This window comes from Castor canadensis, chromosome 2 (assembly GCF_047511655.1).
Source record: "Castor canadensis chromosome 2, mCasCan1.hap1v2, whole genome shotgun sequence".
NCBI lineage: Eukaryota > Metazoa > Chordata > Mammalia > Rodentia > Castoridae > Castor > Castor canadensis.
This window is the reverse complement of record NC_133387.1, coordinates 89,097,031-89,117,373: the sequence shown is the minus strand read 5'-3', so window position 1 is coordinate 89,117,373 and position 20,343 is coordinate 89,097,031. Positions and strand designations below refer to the sequence as shown.

Sequence of the window (20,343 nt, the reverse complement as noted above, 5' to 3'; positions counted from 1 at the left end):
GTGACAGATAATTCAAAAGTCTCAGCACATGAGTCTCAAACAAGCATGGTTAGTCTCTTACTCACATTCAAGTTCATCATGAGTTGACAAGAAGCTCCACTCATCGTACTTATTTTGTGGCCTTGTCTGATGGAGCAGCACTGTCTTTCATGGTGCTGGCCATGGTTCCAGAAGGAACAGACAGGAGCATGCTGACACTCTGCAGTGATGCCCACTGCTGTGGCCCACTGACTCACTCCACTTCTCCTCCCAGTTCCTGAGTCAGAGCAAGAGAGTGGGAGGGAAACCGAGGCCCTGGGAGAGACATCTGAGCTATTTAGTGAACAGCACACTTTTACCAGTGTGCTGATATTTGAGAAAGGTGTGGGAAAGTCTGTGAAAACTGTGCTGAGATCAGAGAAGTCCTGTCTCTGAAGCCACACTTTTCTGTGCATATAAAATCACTGGGCTTTTCCTGTGGTGGCCAGGGTTCCTGGACAGCAGGGCGTTTGGGAGCTCACTACCCAAGAAAAGAGCTTGAGGAGGGAGAGGCAGGACAGGGGCAAGGGTGGATGGAGTGGCCGGATTCCAAAGCCTTGCCTTTGTTTACTTTTCTTTTTGTTCTCAACCTCTGTGCAGAAAGTGTCCACAGCAGAAATGCTTGCAGAACGGCCTGACTATATAGATAGAGCTCACTGTTAAAAAAAAAAAAAAAAAAAGCCAGAAATGTCTGGGTCATAACCCTAAATTAGCATTTGCTACATTATTAAAGAATGTTTTTCCGGAATAGGACTCAGATCCGTTTGGAATCATATCTGCTGGTTTTGCAACACCAGTTTGCAAAAAGCTGGATCATTTATTTTGAAATACATATAGTTGAAAAAGAATGATTCCCAACAAGAAAAGAGTGACATCATAAGGCCAATGGGGATGACGGGAAATGACTTCCTTGGGGTTTCTCTTCTCCACACAGCCCCCTTCAGCTGGATAGAGGCCAGATTCTGTCTGCTGGTCCTGGGGGGTCAGAAGTCATGGTCACACTCTAGGCGGGGCGACCTCTGCCTACAGACTTTGCTGGATGGTTTTGCACAGAACAAAGCTCCTGCTAACAGGGCTGTGTTTGCTAATGTTTTCCAGGCTGCAGGGAACAAGGGCACACTGAGATTATCTGTTCATGGGGTTATTATAAGGACACACAGAATAAAGGGGTGCCAAGCCTGAGTTAGCTGTAGAGACCGTTTGGCCACTACTCATGTGCTGTGAGCTACTGGGATTCAGTGTCCCTTTGAGTGCTCAAATTCAAACTCCGAGAGAGAGAGAGAGAGAGAGAGAGAGACAGGCTGTAACACATCTCCCCTTCACCTTCCAGTACAGAGGGCTCCTGTGGGGCAGACAGCTTTGTGATCATGGTGACTGGAGCCCAGGGAAGCCCTCAGGAGAGCTCCAGACTCTCGGGACTCAGTCTGCATTTCTCATTCCATCTCCCAGGCTCACTGCATGTGGAATTCCTGATTTGAGGTCTGTGTGTCTTGCCTAGTTATAACCCTGTGAGAGCAGAATATTACTCAATCTCCTTCTGCCTCAGTTTCCTCATTTGTAAAGTGGTAGTAACAATGACCTGTGCCATCAGGTATGAACTCAGCTTCAGAGGGCTCCAGAGATGGTACATCTAACCACTAGTTTATCCTGCCTCTTGCAGTGTAGGTAAAGCATGAGGTCAACATGGGTCCCCAACCAAAGTGCTCAGCAATTATCAGGGCTGGTCGTGAGCAAGTGCTTCATGGATTTCTGTAGAAGGAATGTATAAGGCTGGGACTGCTCCCCAACTGCTCCCCTCCCCTGCCCGCCACCTGGCAGCCATTCTTCAGGTCACATTGAGGCAGACCATGACTGGGTAATGACAGCTGCTAGAGGGTGCTGAGCTAGGAGGTACCAGTATCCACACAAATGCATCCAGGTGAAAGTTAAATGTTAAAAGTAGTGTTGCATGGGGTTGATAGGTGAGTTATTTTTTTTCTCTATTCTTTTTTCTTTTCATTTCACAAATTTTCTACCATGACCAGGTATTGTGTTTTTACTTACCAGAAAAGTTATTATAAATAGAAAGGAATCTGGAGAACATCTTTCTAAAATGCTTTTTATTTTGGCATCTCAATTAAGAGGATGCACATCTTCTTCAGGGTGCCCTGGGGTAGTGGAGAAAGAAAATAACCCTCCTCAGAAGTAAGGTTGAAAGCGTGCCTGTGGTTTCACTGCTCCCCCTCCTCCCCCTGCCCCTTGATTAGGGGACAAAACAGGAAGTCAGTCTCCTCCTAAGAGTTTCTCTCCCTTCTAGGATCATTTCTCTGATGGGTCCCAGTGACCTTATCTGGGGTGGTGATGCTGCCTGACAGTGAACAGGTCAGTGGCAAAGCCTCACTTGCCTCCCCCTGGTTATTGGCAGATGTAGACCACCCTCCATTACAGGGTTCACCCCATTCACAAAAATTGTTTTTAGACAATTTGGAATATGCATCCCAAAAATCAAAGTGATAAGAAAACACCTGTAACCACATCACTCAATAATCACAATGCGAATTTCCTTCTTTTTTTTTAGTGTCAGTATTTGTTTATATGACCATATGTCTGACTCATGATTGCCATCCATATGTGATGAAATTTCACATATTCCTTAAATAACTTTTCAAGACATTTATGAACAAGAGCAAAGATTTATGGTATAATATGTTAAAAACATACACAGCAACATGATTCACTTTTTTCTCTTCTAATATGTGCATGTAAGGCTACATATTTCTGTGACTTTGTTTCCCACAAATTTTGATGTGCTATCTTTTAATTGTCACACAGTTCAAAATATTTCCTCATTTCCATTTTATTTTTTTCCTTGACCTGTAAATTTGGGGATTTTCTCGGTGTCCTTTTATTACTAATTTTAAACTTAATTCTATCATGGTCAGAAAACATAGTCTGAATGATTTCAGTCCTTTGAAGTTTGTTAAGAACTTGCAATACAGTTGGTTTTGAAAACCCTTCCTGTGCACTCAACACGCCAGGCATTCTGCAGCTGTTGATGCCCCTAATGTAACCTTGTTAATTGTGAACAACCTCTAAATTCTTCCTGGGTTTCTTTGTTTGGTCTTCCTGTTCTTTCAGTTATTCTGAAAAATATATTACAGTCCTTGACTATGATTCTGGATTTGGCTGCTTCTTTTATTTTTGTCAATTTTTGCATTGTATACTTGGAAATATATTAGTAGGTACATACAAATGAAAATTTTTGTATCATCCTGAAGAACTGCTTGTTTTTATCATTATGAAATTCTTAAATTCTACTTTAATTTTAACATGGTTATGACAGGTTTCCTTTAGTTTACATATAGTATATCCTTCCTCTTGCTAATAATAAGTGAATAAATAAATGAATTAAACTCTCTTATTTTATTTAAGATATGTCTGCTTAACTAGCATAAGTTTTTTGTCTACTAAGTCAGCCAAGCAATTGGTGTATTTACACCATTCATGTTCAATTTAATTACTAATATATTTGGGTTTACCTATTGTCTGTTTTGTTTTTTATCTTGCCTATTTTATATTTTTTTCTCTCTGGTGTCTATTGGAAAGAAGCATATTTATTATCCATTTCCTGTTTCTATTGTCTTCCATTGCTCTTTTCAGCAATCTTAGAAATTAAAACTTGGAATCTTTGAATTATTATCATCTAATAAAAAATAATACTTTTAGTGAAGCATGGTAGCACACCTATAATCCCAGCACTTGGAAAAAGAGTCAGGAGGATCTCAAGTTTGAGGCCAGTCTGGGCTACATAGTGAGACCCTGTCTCAAAAATAAATGAACTTGACTGAAGTATAATTTCATTTAACACTCACATATTTTAAGTGTACAGGGTGAGGGCCTTTGACATATTTTGACCAGTATATGTATTATGGACACTTTCTACAGTGTCTGCAGGCAATGGTTCCAGGATCCTTCAAGGATAACACAAAGTGAGGATGCTGACATCCCTTATACAAATGGCAGTGTATTTGCATATAACCTATGACATCTTCCTATATACTTTAAATCACCTCTAGATCCGTTGTATACCCAATCGAATGTAAATGCTGTACTGTGTTGTTTGGGGAATAATGACAAGAAATCTATACATGTTCAGTCTGTTCAGTCAGGCATAATTTTTTCCCTGGATGTTGCTGATTCACAGTTGGTTGATTCTGAGGATGTGGAACCCACAGATAAGGAGAGTTGGCTGTATTTAAATACATACGCACATACATATGACAGACATACACACCAGACACTCATAGTACTCCACTCAAGAACAGAATATTTCTATGCTTGCACAAATTTCCCTTGTTTCTCTTTGCAGTCAATGTTCCCACCAACTCCCATCAACTTTAGGAAATCACCAATCTGATTTTTTGAATCATATGCATAGAATCCTATATTATGTTCTCCTATTTTGAGTCTAGTTTCTCTCAGCCTAACATGTGTGACATTCATGCTGTATTGTAATTTCATTTGAATTTACTGTTGACTAGTACCCTCTTGTATGGCTATACCATACTTTTTTGATCCATTCACCTACAGCTGTGCTCTGGGGAACTACAAGGTGCTTTTTCATAGGAGCAAAACAAGCCAACAGGATAGTACATACCTGTAAACCCAGCACTCAGGAGACCGAGGTAGGAGGATCAGAGTTTGAGGCCAGTTTGAGCTACACAGCAAGACCCTACCTCGACAAAGGCCCTGCAGTGAAAAACCTCAAACCTGTCAGAACCTCCAATTCTTTTCAAAGACCTATTTCTAGAAGAAGTTCCTAAAGAGACTCTTCTCAGGCTATTGGTATGTCCTGCTGAGATAGGTAGGGATCATCGCAAAGGGACAAAAGGCAAATTAAATCTGGGCCCTTAACCTGTTACCTGTTCATTAAAATCACAATATGTGTTTTCTTCTGCCTGCATCCTTGTGCTGTCTTAATGGCTTTGTCATAAAATACCAGATGAGGCCATAAAGCCAGAATATTTACAGACTGGGAGCCTTTTGGACAGCCACAGCAGATGGCCACACAGATGACCTGTAGAAGATCACAAATCGCTTAAGATTAAGAAGTAAGCAAAGGCAAAGGGGGGATTTTTACTGAGGAAAAACCTCATCCCAAAAAGCCCTGAGAATTTTGTCAGAGCAAAATCACAGCACTCGCTCTTAGTTGATTTAAAAATAATGAATTCTGGAGGTCAAACAGCCATGCAATTTATTTTAAGTTCCCACTAACTTTGGTGTAGATAACGTCTCTGCTGTGTGGGCTATGATAACAGTTGCCTAAGTTACTTTGTAGGGACTTGAAAGCCACTTTTGCTAAAACACTGAATGTTCACTGGAGCCTACAGGTGTCTGATGGGTGACTAAAATGGAATAAAAGGCTTGGCATTTCTGTCTTCATCTCACATCTGTCCCCTTTGCTTCTGAACCTTGAGGTCAGATTCTACTGCACTCTGTATATAGACATGTTGATCATTTTAAAATGTGTGTCAAGACTTACATAGCATTAACTTGGCCTATTGCCTGTTGAAGCTGCTATAGTCCATTTAGTCTTACCATTAGGGCTAGAAGCCAGGATGCCAGGTCACTTATGCAAGATGATGTCGCCAGCTCTAAGAGCGACTTGGCATTTCTTGGGTTAAGTCACACGCAAACCTCAAGGCCAGGATGTTTGTGCAGAAGAAGAAAAACATCTTTTGAAACTGTATCCACAGACAATGAAAAAGTACAAAACATTAGTTAGTCCTCCCCAGAAAAATCAATAAAAGCCAGCTGTTCCCTTTGTTGAGAGAGCAGCCTAACCAAGTTGGTCAGCTGAAGTTCCAATAGAGAAGCCTTGCCTGTCCTGTTTTTGTAATGGTTTCTTGGTCTCATTTCTACTGTTTCTATGACATAAGATCCTGCTGTCTGGCTTCACTGTCAAATGGCTTTCCAGGAGGGCTCCACCAGGTCACCTTCCTATCGGAGGTGTATGAGAGTCTCTGTCTTACTTTACTTTCAAGAGCATGTTTGTACCTTTCTAATGTTTGCAAGTATATAAAACTGCAAAGTTGTGTCTAATATGTGGCTACTGAAATGTAGTTAATCCAATGGAGATGTGATGTAAAAGAAAGATACTATATTTCAAAGCCTTGTTATAAAAAAAACTGAATGCAAAATATTTCCTTCATAGAGTTTACACTGATGACACACTGAAGTAATATTTTGAACATATTGAGCAAAATGAAATATCTCATTAAAAATTAGTTTCTCTTGTTTAAAGAAACCCTTTACACTGTTGATGGGAATGTAAATTAGCCCAGCCACTATAGAAATCAGCATGGAGCTTCTTCAAAAAACTAAAAATGGAATGACCATATGAAACAGTCACATTACTCCTGGATACCTAAAAGAATCCAAGTCAGCATACAATAAACCCATGTTAATTGCTGCACCATTCACAATAGCCAAGTTACAGATCAGCCTACATGCCTACCAATGGATAAATAGATAAAACAAATGTGGCATATGTACACGATGGAATATTATTCTGCCATAAAGAACTAAATTATGTCCTTTGCAGGAAAATGGATGGAATTGGAGAACATGTTAAGTGAAATGAGTCAGACTCAGAAAGACAAATATCACATATTTTCTCCTTTACATGAAAGTGTAAAGGAGACTATTTGGGAAGAGGAGGGGGATCAGCTAGAGGGGGAGTGGAACAAGAGAGGGTAATGGGAGCTGAATTTGTACATTACATACATGTATGAAAATGTCATAATGAAAACATTATTTTGTATAATTAGTATAAACTAGTAAAACCATCTTAAAAAATTATTTCACCTGTTTGCTTTAACTCTTATTAATGTGGCCACTAGCAAACTTAAAATCACCATGAGATTTATGTATTATCTTAACTAAACTGTGCTATTCTATTGTCTTATAAAATTATTCTCTTCAAGCCTGGCGTGGTGGTTCACACCTATGAGACCCCATCTCAAAAAATTTTCACACCTATGAGACCCCATCTCAAAAAATTACTCTTTTCTTGTCTGTCTACTTCTTTTCTCCTTTCAGTGATTGCCCTTTTCTCATCCCACTTCATTTGTCAGAGCAACTCTCCTGAATCTTCTCTTTGAGCTCTGTTATTTTGTCAGATGGAACCTAGGTACCAGTTTCCACAAGGAGCCTGGAGTGGTGAATTGGCCCTGGGAGTTAAACCTTTCTGAAGGCAGATCAGAAAGCCAAAAAGAGCCAGGCATGGTGGCACAGTGCACCTAGCTACTGGGCACATTGAAGTGGGAGGATCATGAGCCCAGCAGTTCAAGACCAACCTTCTTCTCAAAAAAAAAAAAAAAAGACAGGAAGAAGGGGAGATGGGAATGTCCATTTAGCACTGCCTCCTGGCTCCCTCAGGGACTCCCTCCCCACCAATAGGCTCTACCCCACCTGCCTTTGCCTCAGACATGATTTTAGACAGTGGGCTTACCATGCCCTATCTTTTCTGCTTTGTTATCCCATTTGGCATTCCATCTCATATTCTGTAGGACATCTTGTTTTCTGGCCACCTCCATGGACTTGATTTTTTTTCCTCTTGGTCATTTCATTGTTTCCCGGAGTTGCCTCACCAGGATCACCCTCTAACTTCTGTTCTTACTGTGCCACATCATCAGCCTGGAAGAACCTCAGTCCACACAGCAGGCCCAGTTCCCAGAAGCCTGTCCTGCCCACCCTTGGTCTTCCTTTCTTCTTCCCCTTCCTTTTCCCCTTTCCCTGTCCCACAGGACCCACCTCTGCCAGGTGAAGACAGTATGGCTCTCCACTCAGAGCCAGGAGGCCCCTGGCTGCCTGGTGTTTCTAGTAACAGATGCTCATGAAATTTGGATCTCTCTGCAGTGTTCTAAGGCATGGATTTGGTCTGCCCTTGGACTCTGTTTACCAGGGCAGTGTTCAGCTTCTTTGTTTGCCCTTCTGACAGCCACCCCTTGAGTTCCTGCTGAATTGAGTTAGCTGCACACCTAATTAAATCCCAAACCAGGTCTCTGGAAAGCACATGTCACCATTGGGCTGACATGTAGTGTACTGCTTTGTTTAGGTAGCCAGAAATCAGGAGAAAGTTTCCTTAAATTTCCGCCTTTGATGGCAAGAGGTGGAGATGTGTGTGCTGGTCATATAGGAAAAATCTGGGAAGACAGATGACTGTTTTGTGGGAATCAGGAACATGGAACAGACAGAAGCAGTGAGTATATGGAAGCTTCATGGAGGACCGATGAGGCTGAGGAGAGGAGGAATGAAGAAAGTTGTGTAACCCCATTCCCGGCTTCCCAAAGAGGAAAGCAAAGCGTGGCTTTCAAACATGCTGAGTCACTAAGGGAGAGAGTGTCTTCCTCCCCAGCTTTGTCAGACTTCTGATTATCTTACAAAAAAGGGCTCCCAACGTGCTATTCTGTCTCCATGTCTCTCAAATGCCTACAGGGAAAACTCTGAGCCTTTCCAAGCAGCCTTACCAGCTGGAAGATGGGTGCACTGTTTTATTGCTGGTGAACTCACTTTTGTGTAACTCTTCATTGCAAATGACATATATTTTTCTATTTCCAGTGATGACATAAAATTTCCCTTGAAATTGATCTATCAGAGTTTTAAAAACTCCATTTAAAGGAAAAAGCTTTTAAAAGTACAGGTGAGACTCAGTCATAGCAACAACAAAACAAATGACGTGGCACCCAAATGAGTGACACTTAGAAGACACTGTCCTTAAAGATGAAGTTACGGGACAACAAGGGGATTGGACTTTCAGCACATGATAAAAGCGAGAGCACACAAGGGAGGGGTGAGGATAGGTAAGACACCTAAAAAACTAGCTAGCATTTGTTGCCCTTAACGCAGAGAAACTAAAGCAGATACCTTAAAGCAACTGAGGCCAATAGGAAAAGGGGACCAGGAACTAGAGAAAAGGTTAGATTAAAAAGAATTAACCTAGAAGGTAACACCCACGCACAGGAAATCAATGTGAGTCAATGCCCTGTATAGCTATCCTTATCTCAACCAGCAAAACCCCTTGTCCCTTCCTATTATTGCTTATACTCTCTCTACAACAAGATTAGAAATAAGGGCAAAATAGTTTCTGCTGGGTATTGGGGGGGGAGGGAGGGGGTGGAGTGGGTGGTAAGGGAGGGGGTGGGGGCAGGGGGGAGAAATGACCCAAACCTTGTATGCACATATGAATAATAAAAGAAAAATGAAAAAAAAAAAAGATGAAGTTACGGGGAGAACTCCAAGATTTTGGGGTTCTGGATCAGGATAGTTCTGAAACTATCCTGTCACTATTTTCGCTCATTCATTTCCCAGTCAGTCCCATAGCATTTAAAAAAAATAAAAATAAAAAAACATTTCTTTTAAAAATTTTCAGATTCCATAAAGAAATTAAAGATTTGAGGGGACAGTGTTGTACTAAAATATGTTGACTTCCTTCAAAGAATGACACCAGAAACTCAAAAAGGCATTACTAACCACTAATTTAAGTTTAATGTTGTCAATTGATGTGCCTTAAGGGAATCACTTTTCTAAACCTGTGACCCCTTTAAAGTGGGTCACAAAGTAAGGCACAGTGGAAAGGGCTGTGCTCACAACTAATAGATTTACACGAACTCCTGAGATAAGGGCCTCTCGGCCTCTGTTGCTGAGAACATTATCATTTGCTTAATCACTCAGTTTGTGAAAGTTTTTGGGTGGGGTCCAGCTGAAACTCTCCATAGAGATTTAGCAATTTGGTAAGTAAAAGAAGAGAAAATGAGGGGCTGGCAGAGTGGCTCATGTGGCAGAGCACCTGCCTAGCAAGTGTAATGTCCTGAGTTCAAGCCCCAGTACCACCAAAAAAGAAAGAAAGAAAGAAAATGGAGTGTGTTAGAGCAGAAGTTCACATATAAGTTGCTGGAAAAACATGTTTGGGAACCATCGGACTCAAGGGTTCACAGGAGTGGGTTCATGAGCGTAACAATCCTGACAGTGTTTGGAGGGCTGTGGTTTTTTGAGCTCAACAACAATAACAACAACAAAAATTTGTAAACATTCGCTCTGAAATGCTTGGATTTTCCTACTTAGACAAAGGGTGATGTGGCTGCTTCAAGATCTTTCTACTTCCAAGATTATGATTCCTTCTACACTCAGGATGATGAAAGAAGTATCTGAAGAATCGTAGCATGTTCCTCTTCTTACAAGAAAGCAAACTGGGGCAATTTGGAGATCAGGAGTTTCAACTCAGGGCCTTGTATTGGCTAGGCAGGCACTCTACTACTTGAACCACACTCCCGTCTCTGAACTGAAGTTATTTTTTTATAATAAAAATTAATTAATTAGTTTGGGTCTCTGCTCCCCCAGATAAGTTCAGCACATGTATGAAATTTTCAAGGGTTCTGGGGAGAGACCCTGACAACTCCAGGCCAAGTTCCCTCTGTCCCTCTCTCTATGGGTAGCCATTACTTCTTCCTTTCTCATGGTGCTTGTATGGAATGGCTACTTTCCCCACTTTCCCTGCTACTTTCCCTGCTGTAGCAGGAAGGGACACCCCCCCACACACACACCGATGACATGGCTGGGGGGCAGCAATGACTAAGACATTGATTGCTCATTTGTGTCCCAGGTTCCTTGGTTCTGGCTACCACAGGAAACTTAGTGCTGGCTGTCTCTCTCCTCAGGCCATTTTATGCTCAGACCCCCTATCCCATCATCCCCACCATTCTCTCCCAGTTCTGGGCTCGCTTGCTCCTAGGATGCAGAGATCTCCAATCCAACCAAGTCTCCTTGTTGTACATCTCTGTAATTCTTCTCCAGTCTAGCTTTGGGGCACACTTTTGCTTTTTAAAAAAAATAATAATAATTAGGAAGTTTCGGTAAACAAGAGTTGGTTACCTCTGGTCATCTATCCTAGCAATGCAAAAACCCACAAGCAGAAGGAATCAAATCATGATTTTTTTATTGTTGTTTAATGCATCTCAGATAAAAGTCAGGCAAGCTCTTGCTCTAGGGAGAGAAACTCCAGGACCCATATGAGATGGGGGGCAAGGAGGGATCCCTCCCTGGGTTTGTTTGTTGATAATGTCATTTATCTCTTCAGGGGCTGCACTGAGAGGCTGGGGCCCTGAAGGTGGCTCTGAATCCTGATTGCCTGCCTGCACCACACATGCAATCAAAGATGAATTTGGGGAAAGTAGCCACTCGCTACTTTAACCATGGAAAAGCAGGGCCATCATGAGATGCAAGTCGTCACAGCAGATTCTCAATCCCACATTAAACTGCTGAAGATCCACCGGGAACTTCTGGTCACTCGCATCCGTAACACACAGTGTCTGCTGGACAACTTGCTGGAGAATGGCTACCTGTCCTCTGAAGATGTGGAGATCGTGTGTGCCTGTCCCACCCAGCCTGACAAGGTGCAGGGATGAGCGATGGGGCTGATGCAAGCAGACTCAGATGGCCAGATGCAGCTTCACACTGACCTGAGTGAAGGGTTAGGGAGTTTAGGAGATTGGCAGAATCTCCCACTGGGATCGTGATAGAATATGATGCCCCAGTTACTGGCTCTGCATGACCGAGCAGTTCTCCTCTGTGCATGTGGCTATAGCAAGCTCTTCCACCTCAGCTGTCATTGCTGTCCCGAGCCATTCAGTGCCTTCACTCCCCAAGGGCTCTTCACAACAGGCTAAGTCTCGGGATGGACTTCATCTTGGGTTTGGGTACAAGTACATCCCAAGGTGAATGAAGAATTTCCCATGCTTCCTCTCAGCTTGGTGTTATCGTTTGAGAAATAAAATCAATACCCATCACTCCTTGTTTATAGGAACAACAGCACCTGTTTGTGAGGGGTGCTGCGGGGGCTCAGAGAGACTGGAACACTTTCAGGGGAAAGCCCAGTAGCACTGCTGTGCTGTGGTCTCCTTTCTTGTTTTTCTCCCCTGCATTTTTAATAAAAAGGCTATTTTAACATATAATGCATAGGAGGGTCTACTATCTCTTACTGGGTGGTCCAGCTGCCCCCCTCGTCACTCCTCAGGGGTGGCTTCCTTCTCTGCACACCCAGTCCTGGATGGCAACAGTGCTAGGTCAAGACATAAAGCAGACAGAATTCCATGGCTGGATGCGGCTCTAGTTGTGAGTTTGACCTTTTTATCCCTAGGCTCTTGAGGCCTCCTAGTTTCTTAAGAGTAGCGTGGTTTTATTTTCACTGAGGAAGTCCATTTACAGATTCTAGGCCGTCAACACATCAGCTCTCACACAATCTGGGCAGATGGTCAGGCTATCGGCTATAGTAAGAGCCCTGTGCTGAACACCCCCCTGGGAGGTCTTTCTAGTAGGAAAATGCCCCTTATACCAGTTCATGCCCTTATGCTTATACCCACACAGGTCCGAAAACTTCTGGATCTGGTACAGAGCAAGGGCGAGGAGGTGTCCGAGTTCTTCCTCTTCGTGCTCCAGCAACTCGCAGACGCCTATGTGGACCTTAGGCCATGGCTGGTGGAAATCAGCTTCTCCCCTTCCCAGATCATTCAGAGCAAAACTGTTGTCAACACTGACCCAGGTATGAGTCAGCCACAGGCTGAGGGCATGGGATGGGAGCAGGCATTGACTACAAAGGGGCTGCAGACAATTTTGGAGAATGATGGAGATGTTCTAGAACTGAACTGCAGTGGTATATGCACAACTTTGTAAACTTATTAAAATTGTCAACTAGTGTATAACACAATGAGTGAACTTTATGGTATATAAATTACGCTTCAATAAAGCTGTAAATAAAATAGAATTCACTTGACAAATTTTAAGCAATCAAATTGGACTAAGTTGATGGGAATCAAGAAATGTGTGTGGGCATCCAGTTCTTGCTTGTTGAATTATAAGTAAAATTCAAAACTATTTTAAAGGAATGTGTGGAGCACACTTTTGTTTGGGAAACAAACTCCTCCCTTGTGGTATCTGCCCCATTTTTCGGTTTGTTTGGGGGGGGGGTGTGGGTGTGTGTATTTTTGGTATTGGGGGTTTGAACTCAGGGTCTACACCTTGAACCTTACTCCCCCAACCCTTTTTTGTGAAGGTTTTTTTTCAAGATAGAGTCTCATGAATTATTTCTCCAGGCTGGCTTCAAATTGCAATCCTCCTGATCTCTGCCTCCTAAGTAGCTAGGATTACAGATGTGAGCCACCGGTGCTCAGCTTGCCTGTCCTATTTTTGTCACTCAGGTTTGTTGACAGCATGTCACCCAAAGGAACATATTAAGGTATTTCTGCCCCTTGTAGGAAGCTAAGGGTTCACCCTGGGGCTTACCAGTGACCCAAGATACTCAGCTTGGCCCCCAGGGCTGGTATGCTGTTTCATCTTAGTGTATTTAGTTGAGGAGTTTGAGGACAGGCACAGCTACTTTGTAAACCAGATTAATGTCCATCCTTGCATCTTATCACCAAAAGTTTTGGCACCCAGTTTTGTGAAACTGTTATTTCAAGAGCAGTATTATAAGCAAAAGAAAGGTTAGGGCAATTTCTTCAATGGGACTGGCTCTGCTGTTTGAACAGGACATTGGGGTGGGGTGGAGCAGCAGGGCAGGCTGGCCTGGACCTCAGGTGTAAGGGGCTTCAGTCTTTAGCTAGAGTTCAGTGACAACATTGTGCAGGGGAACAAGGGAGGCCTGTCTCAGACATGACCCTATTGAAGCCTGCCACCCTCCAGCTGGCTTCACCAGACATCCAGCAGAGAAATGGATCCAGCGATCCTCAGATTCTGAAACGCTGGCTCTTTGAGGCTCCAGAGGCACTGTTTGAGGAGTGACTGCACTTGGCCTCAGGGTCAGGGGGCGGGTTTGATTTGCTTGTGTTCTTGCCTTTCTTCCTCAAAGCTTCTGAGTTTCTTTCTGCCTCTCTCTCTCTTTCTGCCTCCACCTCTCATCTGGTCGCTGTGTCCGGATGCTCCTCCCACCAGTGAGCAGGTACACCCAGAAGCTTCGACAACAACTGGGCTGTGACTCCAAGTTCATGCTGTGCTACGCCCAGAAGGAGGAGCTGCTGCTGGAGGAGACATACATGGACACCCTCATGGAGCTTATGGGCTTCAACAACGAGAGTCTGGGCAGCCTGAGCGGCCTGGCCTGCCTGCTGGACCACAGCTCAGGCGTCCTCAACGAGCACGGTGAGACCGTCTTCGTGTTCGGCGACGCGGGCGTGGGCAAGTCTATGCTGCTGCAGCGGCTGCAGAGCCTCTGGGCCTCGGGCCGGCTGGCCGTGGAGGTCAAGTTCTTCTTCCACTTCCGCTGCCGCATGTTCAGCTGCTTCAAGGACAGCGACACGCTGTGTCTGCAGGACCTGATCTTCAAGCACTTCTGCTACCCGGAGCAGGACCCTGATGAGGTCTTCGCCTTCCTACTGCGCTTTCCTCAGGCGGTCCTTTTCACCTTCGACGGCCTGGACGAGCTGCACTCGGACTTCGACCTGAGCCGCGTGCCAGACAGCTGCTGCCCCTGGGAGCCCGCCCACCCCCTGGTCCTGCTGGCCAACCTGCTCAGTGGCAGGCTGCTCAAGGGCGCCAACAAGCTGCTCACGGCCCGCACGGGCGTCGAGGTCCCGCGCCAGCTCCTGCGGAAGAAGGTGCTGCTCCGTGGCTTCTCCCCCAGCCACCTGCGCACCTATGCGCAAAGGATGTTCCCGGAGCGCGCCGCGCAGGACCGCCTGCTGGAGCAGCTGGACGCCAACCCCAACCTCTGCAGCCTGTGCGCTGTGCCCCTCTTCTGCTGGATCATCTTCCGCTGCTTCCAGCACTTCCTCACGGCCTTCGAAGGCTCGGCGCAGTTGCCCGATTGCGCCGTGACCTTGACCGACGTCTTCCTGCTGGTCACTGAGGTCCACCTGAACAGGACGCAGCCCCGCAGCCTGGTGCAGCGTAACACGCGCAGCCCGGCCGAGACCTTCCGCGCTGGCTGGCGCACGCTGCGCGCACTGGGTCAAATGGCGCATCGTGGCATGGCGCGAAGCCTCTTCGTGTTCAGCCAGGAGGAGGTGCAGGCTTCGGAGCTCCAGGAAGGGGACCTGCAGCTGGGTTTCCTGCGGGCCCTATCTGAGATGGGCCCCGAAGGGGGACAGCAGTCCTATGAGTTTTTCCATCTCACCCTTCAGGCCTTCTTCACAGCTTTCTTTCTCGTGGTGGACGACAAGATGGGCACCCGGGAGCTGCTCAGGTTCTTTCAGGAGTGGGTGCCTCCCGGGGAGGCAGCAACCCCATCCTGCTATCCTCCTTTTCTCCCCTTCCAGTGCCTGGGGGGTGGCAACCCGGTGCGCCCTGAACCCTTCACCAAGAAAGATCACTTTCAGTTCACCAACCTTTTCTTGTGTGGACTGCTGGCCAAAGCCAGACAGAAACTCCTGCGGCATCTGGTGCCAGCTGCCGCCTTGAGGAGGAAACGCAAGGTCCTCTGGGCCCACCTGTTTGCCAGCCTGCGCTCCTACCTGAAGAGCCTGCCCCGGCTTCAGTCTGAGGGCTTCAGCCAGGTGCACGCCATGCCCACCTTCCTCTGGATGCTGCGCTGCATCTATGAGACGCAGAGCCAGAAGGTGGGGCGCCGGGCAGCACGCGGCATCTGTGCCAACTACCTCAAGCTGGCTTTCTGCAACGCCTGCTCGGCGGACTGCAGCGCCCTATCCTTCGTCCTGCACCACTTGCGCAAGCAGCTGGCCCTCGATCTGGACAACAACAACCTCAACGACTATGGTGTGCGCGAGCTGCAGCCCTGCTTCAGTCGCCTAACCATCATCAGGTGAGGCTGCCAGGCACCACAGAAGCAGCAGGTGCCAGGTGCACCAGGCTCGGGGCCCCAGGACAGGCGACATGGATCAGGATCCCCAGGAGTTTGCCCTTATGCTAGGACTCATGACAGCTGGTGTGGGAATGCCTGGCATCTTCTGTATCTCAGGGTGGTAGAGGGCAAGGAGCAAATCCTGGATAAGCCCCAGCTAGGTGGCCTTGGACCAACTGCTTAACCTCTCCGAGCCTCGTGTCCTCATCTAGAGAAAGGAGATGCCTCGATCCTAGCAATGCCAGTAATATCAACCAGTGTTTATTAGGAGCAGTGAAGTGCATTACAAATCTTATCTTACAAGGTAGGAACTTACCCTATAAGGCAGGGACTGCTATTGTCTCCATTTTGGCAAGTGAGGAAGCAGAGGTACAGAGAAGTTAATGGCTTGCTCCAGGTCACACGCTGAGACCTGGTGGAGCCAGAATGCAGGAAGAACCTACTTTAAAAATAGTCTAAGGCTCTATGACAGCCGGTGAAAGGTTTCTGGCCCATGGAGAAACCTTTTATCAATGGCATTCCTTCCATTGATCCAACAGCAGCCCTGGGTGGTTGGAAGACAGAAAGTCCTGCTTTCTCCTGTTAGCATTTCCTTCAGGAAGTGAACCTATCAGTATTTACAGAACTTGTGTCCTCCTCATCTGGGCTCACGCATTTCTGAAAGGCAGTGGGGATTTGCCTTATACCAGTGCCTGAGTAGAGGCTGAGTGGGGCCTGGGGTGCAGGGAGCTGAAGGCTGCCCTGGCCTGCCCTGGGAAGTGAAAGCCTGGAGCATGGCCTCTGTGCTATTGCAGCCTCAGCTGATCACACCAATGCCACCTGTGCCCATCATAAAAAAGTGAAACTGCAGCATCGTGGCATGCTGACCGCTCCTGCTGTCCCCAGGCAAAGTTTCCTCCATACCAGCAAAACAAAAAGCAGCTCACAGGAAAACAGGAGGAGGATGGGCAACCGTGGGGAAGCACTCTGAATTTCCTGAAGGTGTCAGTTAAGATTAATTTCAGTTGAAATTTAGAGAAACTAAAATCTTGGTAGCTTCAATAAATCACAAACTTATCTCTCTCTCTTGTGCAAAGTCTAGAGATAGGCAGCTAAGGGCTGGTGTGGTATCTCCATGACCATTAAGAGCCCAGGATCTCTTCTGCCATGCTGTTCTGCCATCCTCACTATTTGGCTTCTACCTCTTGATCCAAGATGACTGTCCACGTGCCAGCCATCTAGTCAGTAGTCTAGTTGTCAGGAAGAAGGAAGGGCAAAGAAGGGCACAGCCTATGTTTTTAAAGAAGACTTGTAAGCTGCTTCTTAGATTTCATGGGGCAGAATTTAACTGTATGTGCCAAACTAAAAATAAGTGTGTGTGTGTGAGGGGAAGGGTTCTGTCACTAAGAAAGCATAGAGGTTGAAAGTGACTAACAACCTCTGCCTGAGACGGCCAGGCAGTGTATGTGCTCCAGCACCAGTGTCCAGTGAGTCTGACCTGATCCTAAAAGTATGACCTAAAAGTCAAGCTGATGCTTCTTCAACCTTTTACTTATTACAGAAGTTTAGCCTGTGGCTCTTGTGTGTAAATAAAGTTTGATTGGGCTTGTGTTGGCAAATCAAGTTTGATTGCGGTACGGCCACGTCCATTAGTTTACTTATTGGCTGATTCCCATGACAGAGTTGAGTGGTTGTGCTAGTCCTGCACGCCTGCAGAACCTAAATCATTTGCTAGCTGGACTTTGCAGAATGTTTCCTGCCCTTGGGCTTGTTACCCCGCAGATCCCTGACCCTCACCTCATCCTTGAGCCTCAGTCTGTCTTCAGCCTCACCTACATGATAGGGCCAAAGATTGAGGTCAGGGTCATTTGTTATAGAGCTTACTTGATATTAAAAAAAGAAAGAAAGAAAATGAAAGGGAAAAAAAGAGGCCAGAGGCGTGGGTCAAATGGAGTGGTGTTTCTTTAGCACGTGGGGTAAGGGAAGCATTTCACATTTTGGCCATGTCAAGCTCTCCTATTAGTGCAGAGATTCCCCAAACAAATTTCAGTGTGTGTCTGGCCCTTGACCTGCAGACAGCCATTGTCCTGAGGCCCTGTTTTCCTGCACCTCCCCCAAGCCTGGCCTACACAGAAGATATTTGCATTATGGAGGAGTTGGACGGTGTTGCTGCCAAGACCTGCCTCTTCCAGTCAAGACTCTGGCTTCTGTTTTCACTTTCCCACCCACTGCTGCCCCACAGGAGCAGTCTCTCTGGACAGCAGTACACTTGGCCTCTTCTTGGGGCAAGTCCGGTCAGCCCAAGTGACTCCACACCATCGATCCTGCTCATGAAACAACAGGATGTTCCTTCCTCCGGTGGCAATGACCACTAAAGCCAGCTCCTCACGTTTACAACACCCCCACCCACCCACACACACTGTGCAATGAGAACCATGAAGAGGATCTGGCTCATATATAGGCCACACCTATGGAACACTGGGGGTGGCTCGCCTCACTTGTCCTTCAGGGTCCTTGTGAACCTTATGTCTTGGGGCTGGGCTGTGGCCGGGGTGGGGTGGTGGGGTGACTTGGTCCCAAGACACACAGGCTTTTCAGGGGCTATTTGGCTGACACCTGTAGCTTTCTCACTGGGATGTTTATAGCCTGAAGGCTTCCGGATCCTGGGAAGCACTCACTCCTTCCTATAGTGCACTGCCCTGATTTGCTGTTTTCTTTGCTGTTCTATTTCAGACTCAGTGTCAACCAGATCACTGACACTGGTGTGAAGGTGCTGTGTGAAGAGCTGACCAAGTATAAGATTGTGACATTTTTGGGGTATGTCTTTCCAAGAACCCTGGGCCACCTATATAGTGATAGTGCTGGCAGCAGGAAACCACTATTCTAGCAGCCGATAGCTGATGTAAATGGCTGGCCAAGGCCAGAGGAAGACTTGGATTCTGTTCTTTGCTCAGCCAGTAACCCACTATTTGAGCCAGTCATGAAATCTCATGGAGCCTCAGCCTCCTCACTTGTAAAATTGTGATCCTAACCTTGGGTAACTAGTCATTTTACAACTGGCAGGTGTAAGAAAGAAGATATGAGCGTAGTTTTTTGAGGCTCAAATGCTACCTTTGAATTAGACTTTATGGGTCCACATCCTTCATGCTGATCCTTTGGACCAAGACATGAGTCTGGATTCGGTGTCTACGCCAAACAGTGACATACCACAGGGTCTATGCCAGCACTCACTCTCAAATACCTTAATGTTTCTGCAGGAAAATATGGGAATGTTCAAACCAAGTAGGGATAAGGACCAGCTATGAACAGCTCCACATCAGTCACCAAGGACAATTATGAAGAACTTTGGGTTTGGAGTTTGAGATAAGGGATCTGTGCTCTGTGGCCACTCCTGACCCTGGGAGCTGGGCAGTTGCTTGGCACCTTGGGCATCAGCTGCCTCCATGATAAGATAAGGCCACTGAAGCAGATGGTCCTGGGCTTCTGTCCACTCCACAGTGCCGTGTAGCAGTGCAGCCCTGGAAACCTCAGCTTAGCTGTGTCCCTCAACTTTTTCTGCCTTTCTTGTTGAATTGGAATTGAGTGGTAAAATGACTAAAAGATAAACAGAGAAGGTTTAATATTCAGGAAGAGGCTTTTCCCCTCAGGAGGTGGATCTTAATGTTCATTAGATAAATGCCCCTCACCCGCATTTATGGAGCCCTTTCCTGCCAGGACTGTGCATTGTGTCCTAGGCTCTTCATGACGACCCTGGGAAGCGCCGGTTGTCACCCTGTAGAACAGAGAGAGAGAGCAAAGCACAGAGAACAGTGGGGCAGTCCAAATTCTGGTCTCCACATGTCTCCTCTCAACCCAGATGGTGGTGTCAATAGGCAGCATATCTTGCTTAGTGAGGAAGGGGACATTCATAGGACATCGGGACTGACATGGTCTCCTGACTGTGCTTTCTCTCCAAGCTTGTACAACAACCAGATCACAGACATTGGAGCCAGGTATGTCGCCCGAATCCTGGATGAATGCAGACGCCTCACACACCTTAAGTAAGTAGGCAGGGCTAGGGGCACAGGCTCTTTAGTAACTCCTTTTCTCCTTCAGTTCCCTGGGACTCCTCTATTATTAAAAGAATCAATGTTACTGTCAAGAACTGGCACCCTAATGGGTTCTGCCTGCCCCACACCATACTGGTCAAATTAAGGAGACCTGTGTGGAAGGTGAGCTTGTCCTGTGGAGGATTTAGCACCTGGTGAGGCTTGGATTTTGGAAGGGCCACCACCTGTTCTTGGTGGGGGGGTGGGAGGGTAGCACTTTGATTTCTTTAATTACTGATCAGTAAGAAAGGTTATAATGATTGCTCTTTCTAGAATGTCAGAGAAAAAGATCTTTCTTCCATGAGGGAGATTGGTCTTTGGCCCTATCAGACATATTCTGCAAAGGGTGGCAGAACACCTGGTCCTGCTCAAGCAATGGAAATGCCCACTGTGACCATCTGCAATCAAAGTGGTCACTCCCCAGCCTGC

At 45.9% G+C, this 20,343-nt stretch overlaps 1 protein-coding gene across 14 annotated transcripts in view; it reads left to right on the top strand.

Annotated features, from left to right (window-relative positions):
• Positions 1 to 20,343, top strand: part of Nod1 (nucleotide binding oligomerization domain containing 1) — a 45,333-nt gene that overhangs the window by 11,330 nt on the left and 13,660 nt on the right. For all 14 annotated transcript variants that reach the window (XR_012445262.1, XR_012445263.1, XM_074065225.1 and 11 more), the window contains 5 exons: positions 11,135 to 11,450; positions 12,421 to 12,595; positions 13,984 to 15,808; positions 18,560 to 18,643; positions 19,783 to 19,866. Coding sequence is in view for 12 of the 14 variants with exons in the window: in XM_074065225.1 (XP_073921326.1) it covers positions 11,250 to 11,450; positions 12,421 to 12,595; positions 13,984 to 15,808; positions 18,560 to 18,643; positions 19,783 to 19,866 (2,369 nt within the window). In the remaining 2 variants the exon portion in view is untranslated. The remainder of the gene's footprint in view (positions 1 to 11,134; positions 11,451 to 12,420; positions 12,596 to 13,983; positions 15,809 to 18,559; positions 18,644 to 19,782; positions 19,867 to 20,343) is intronic.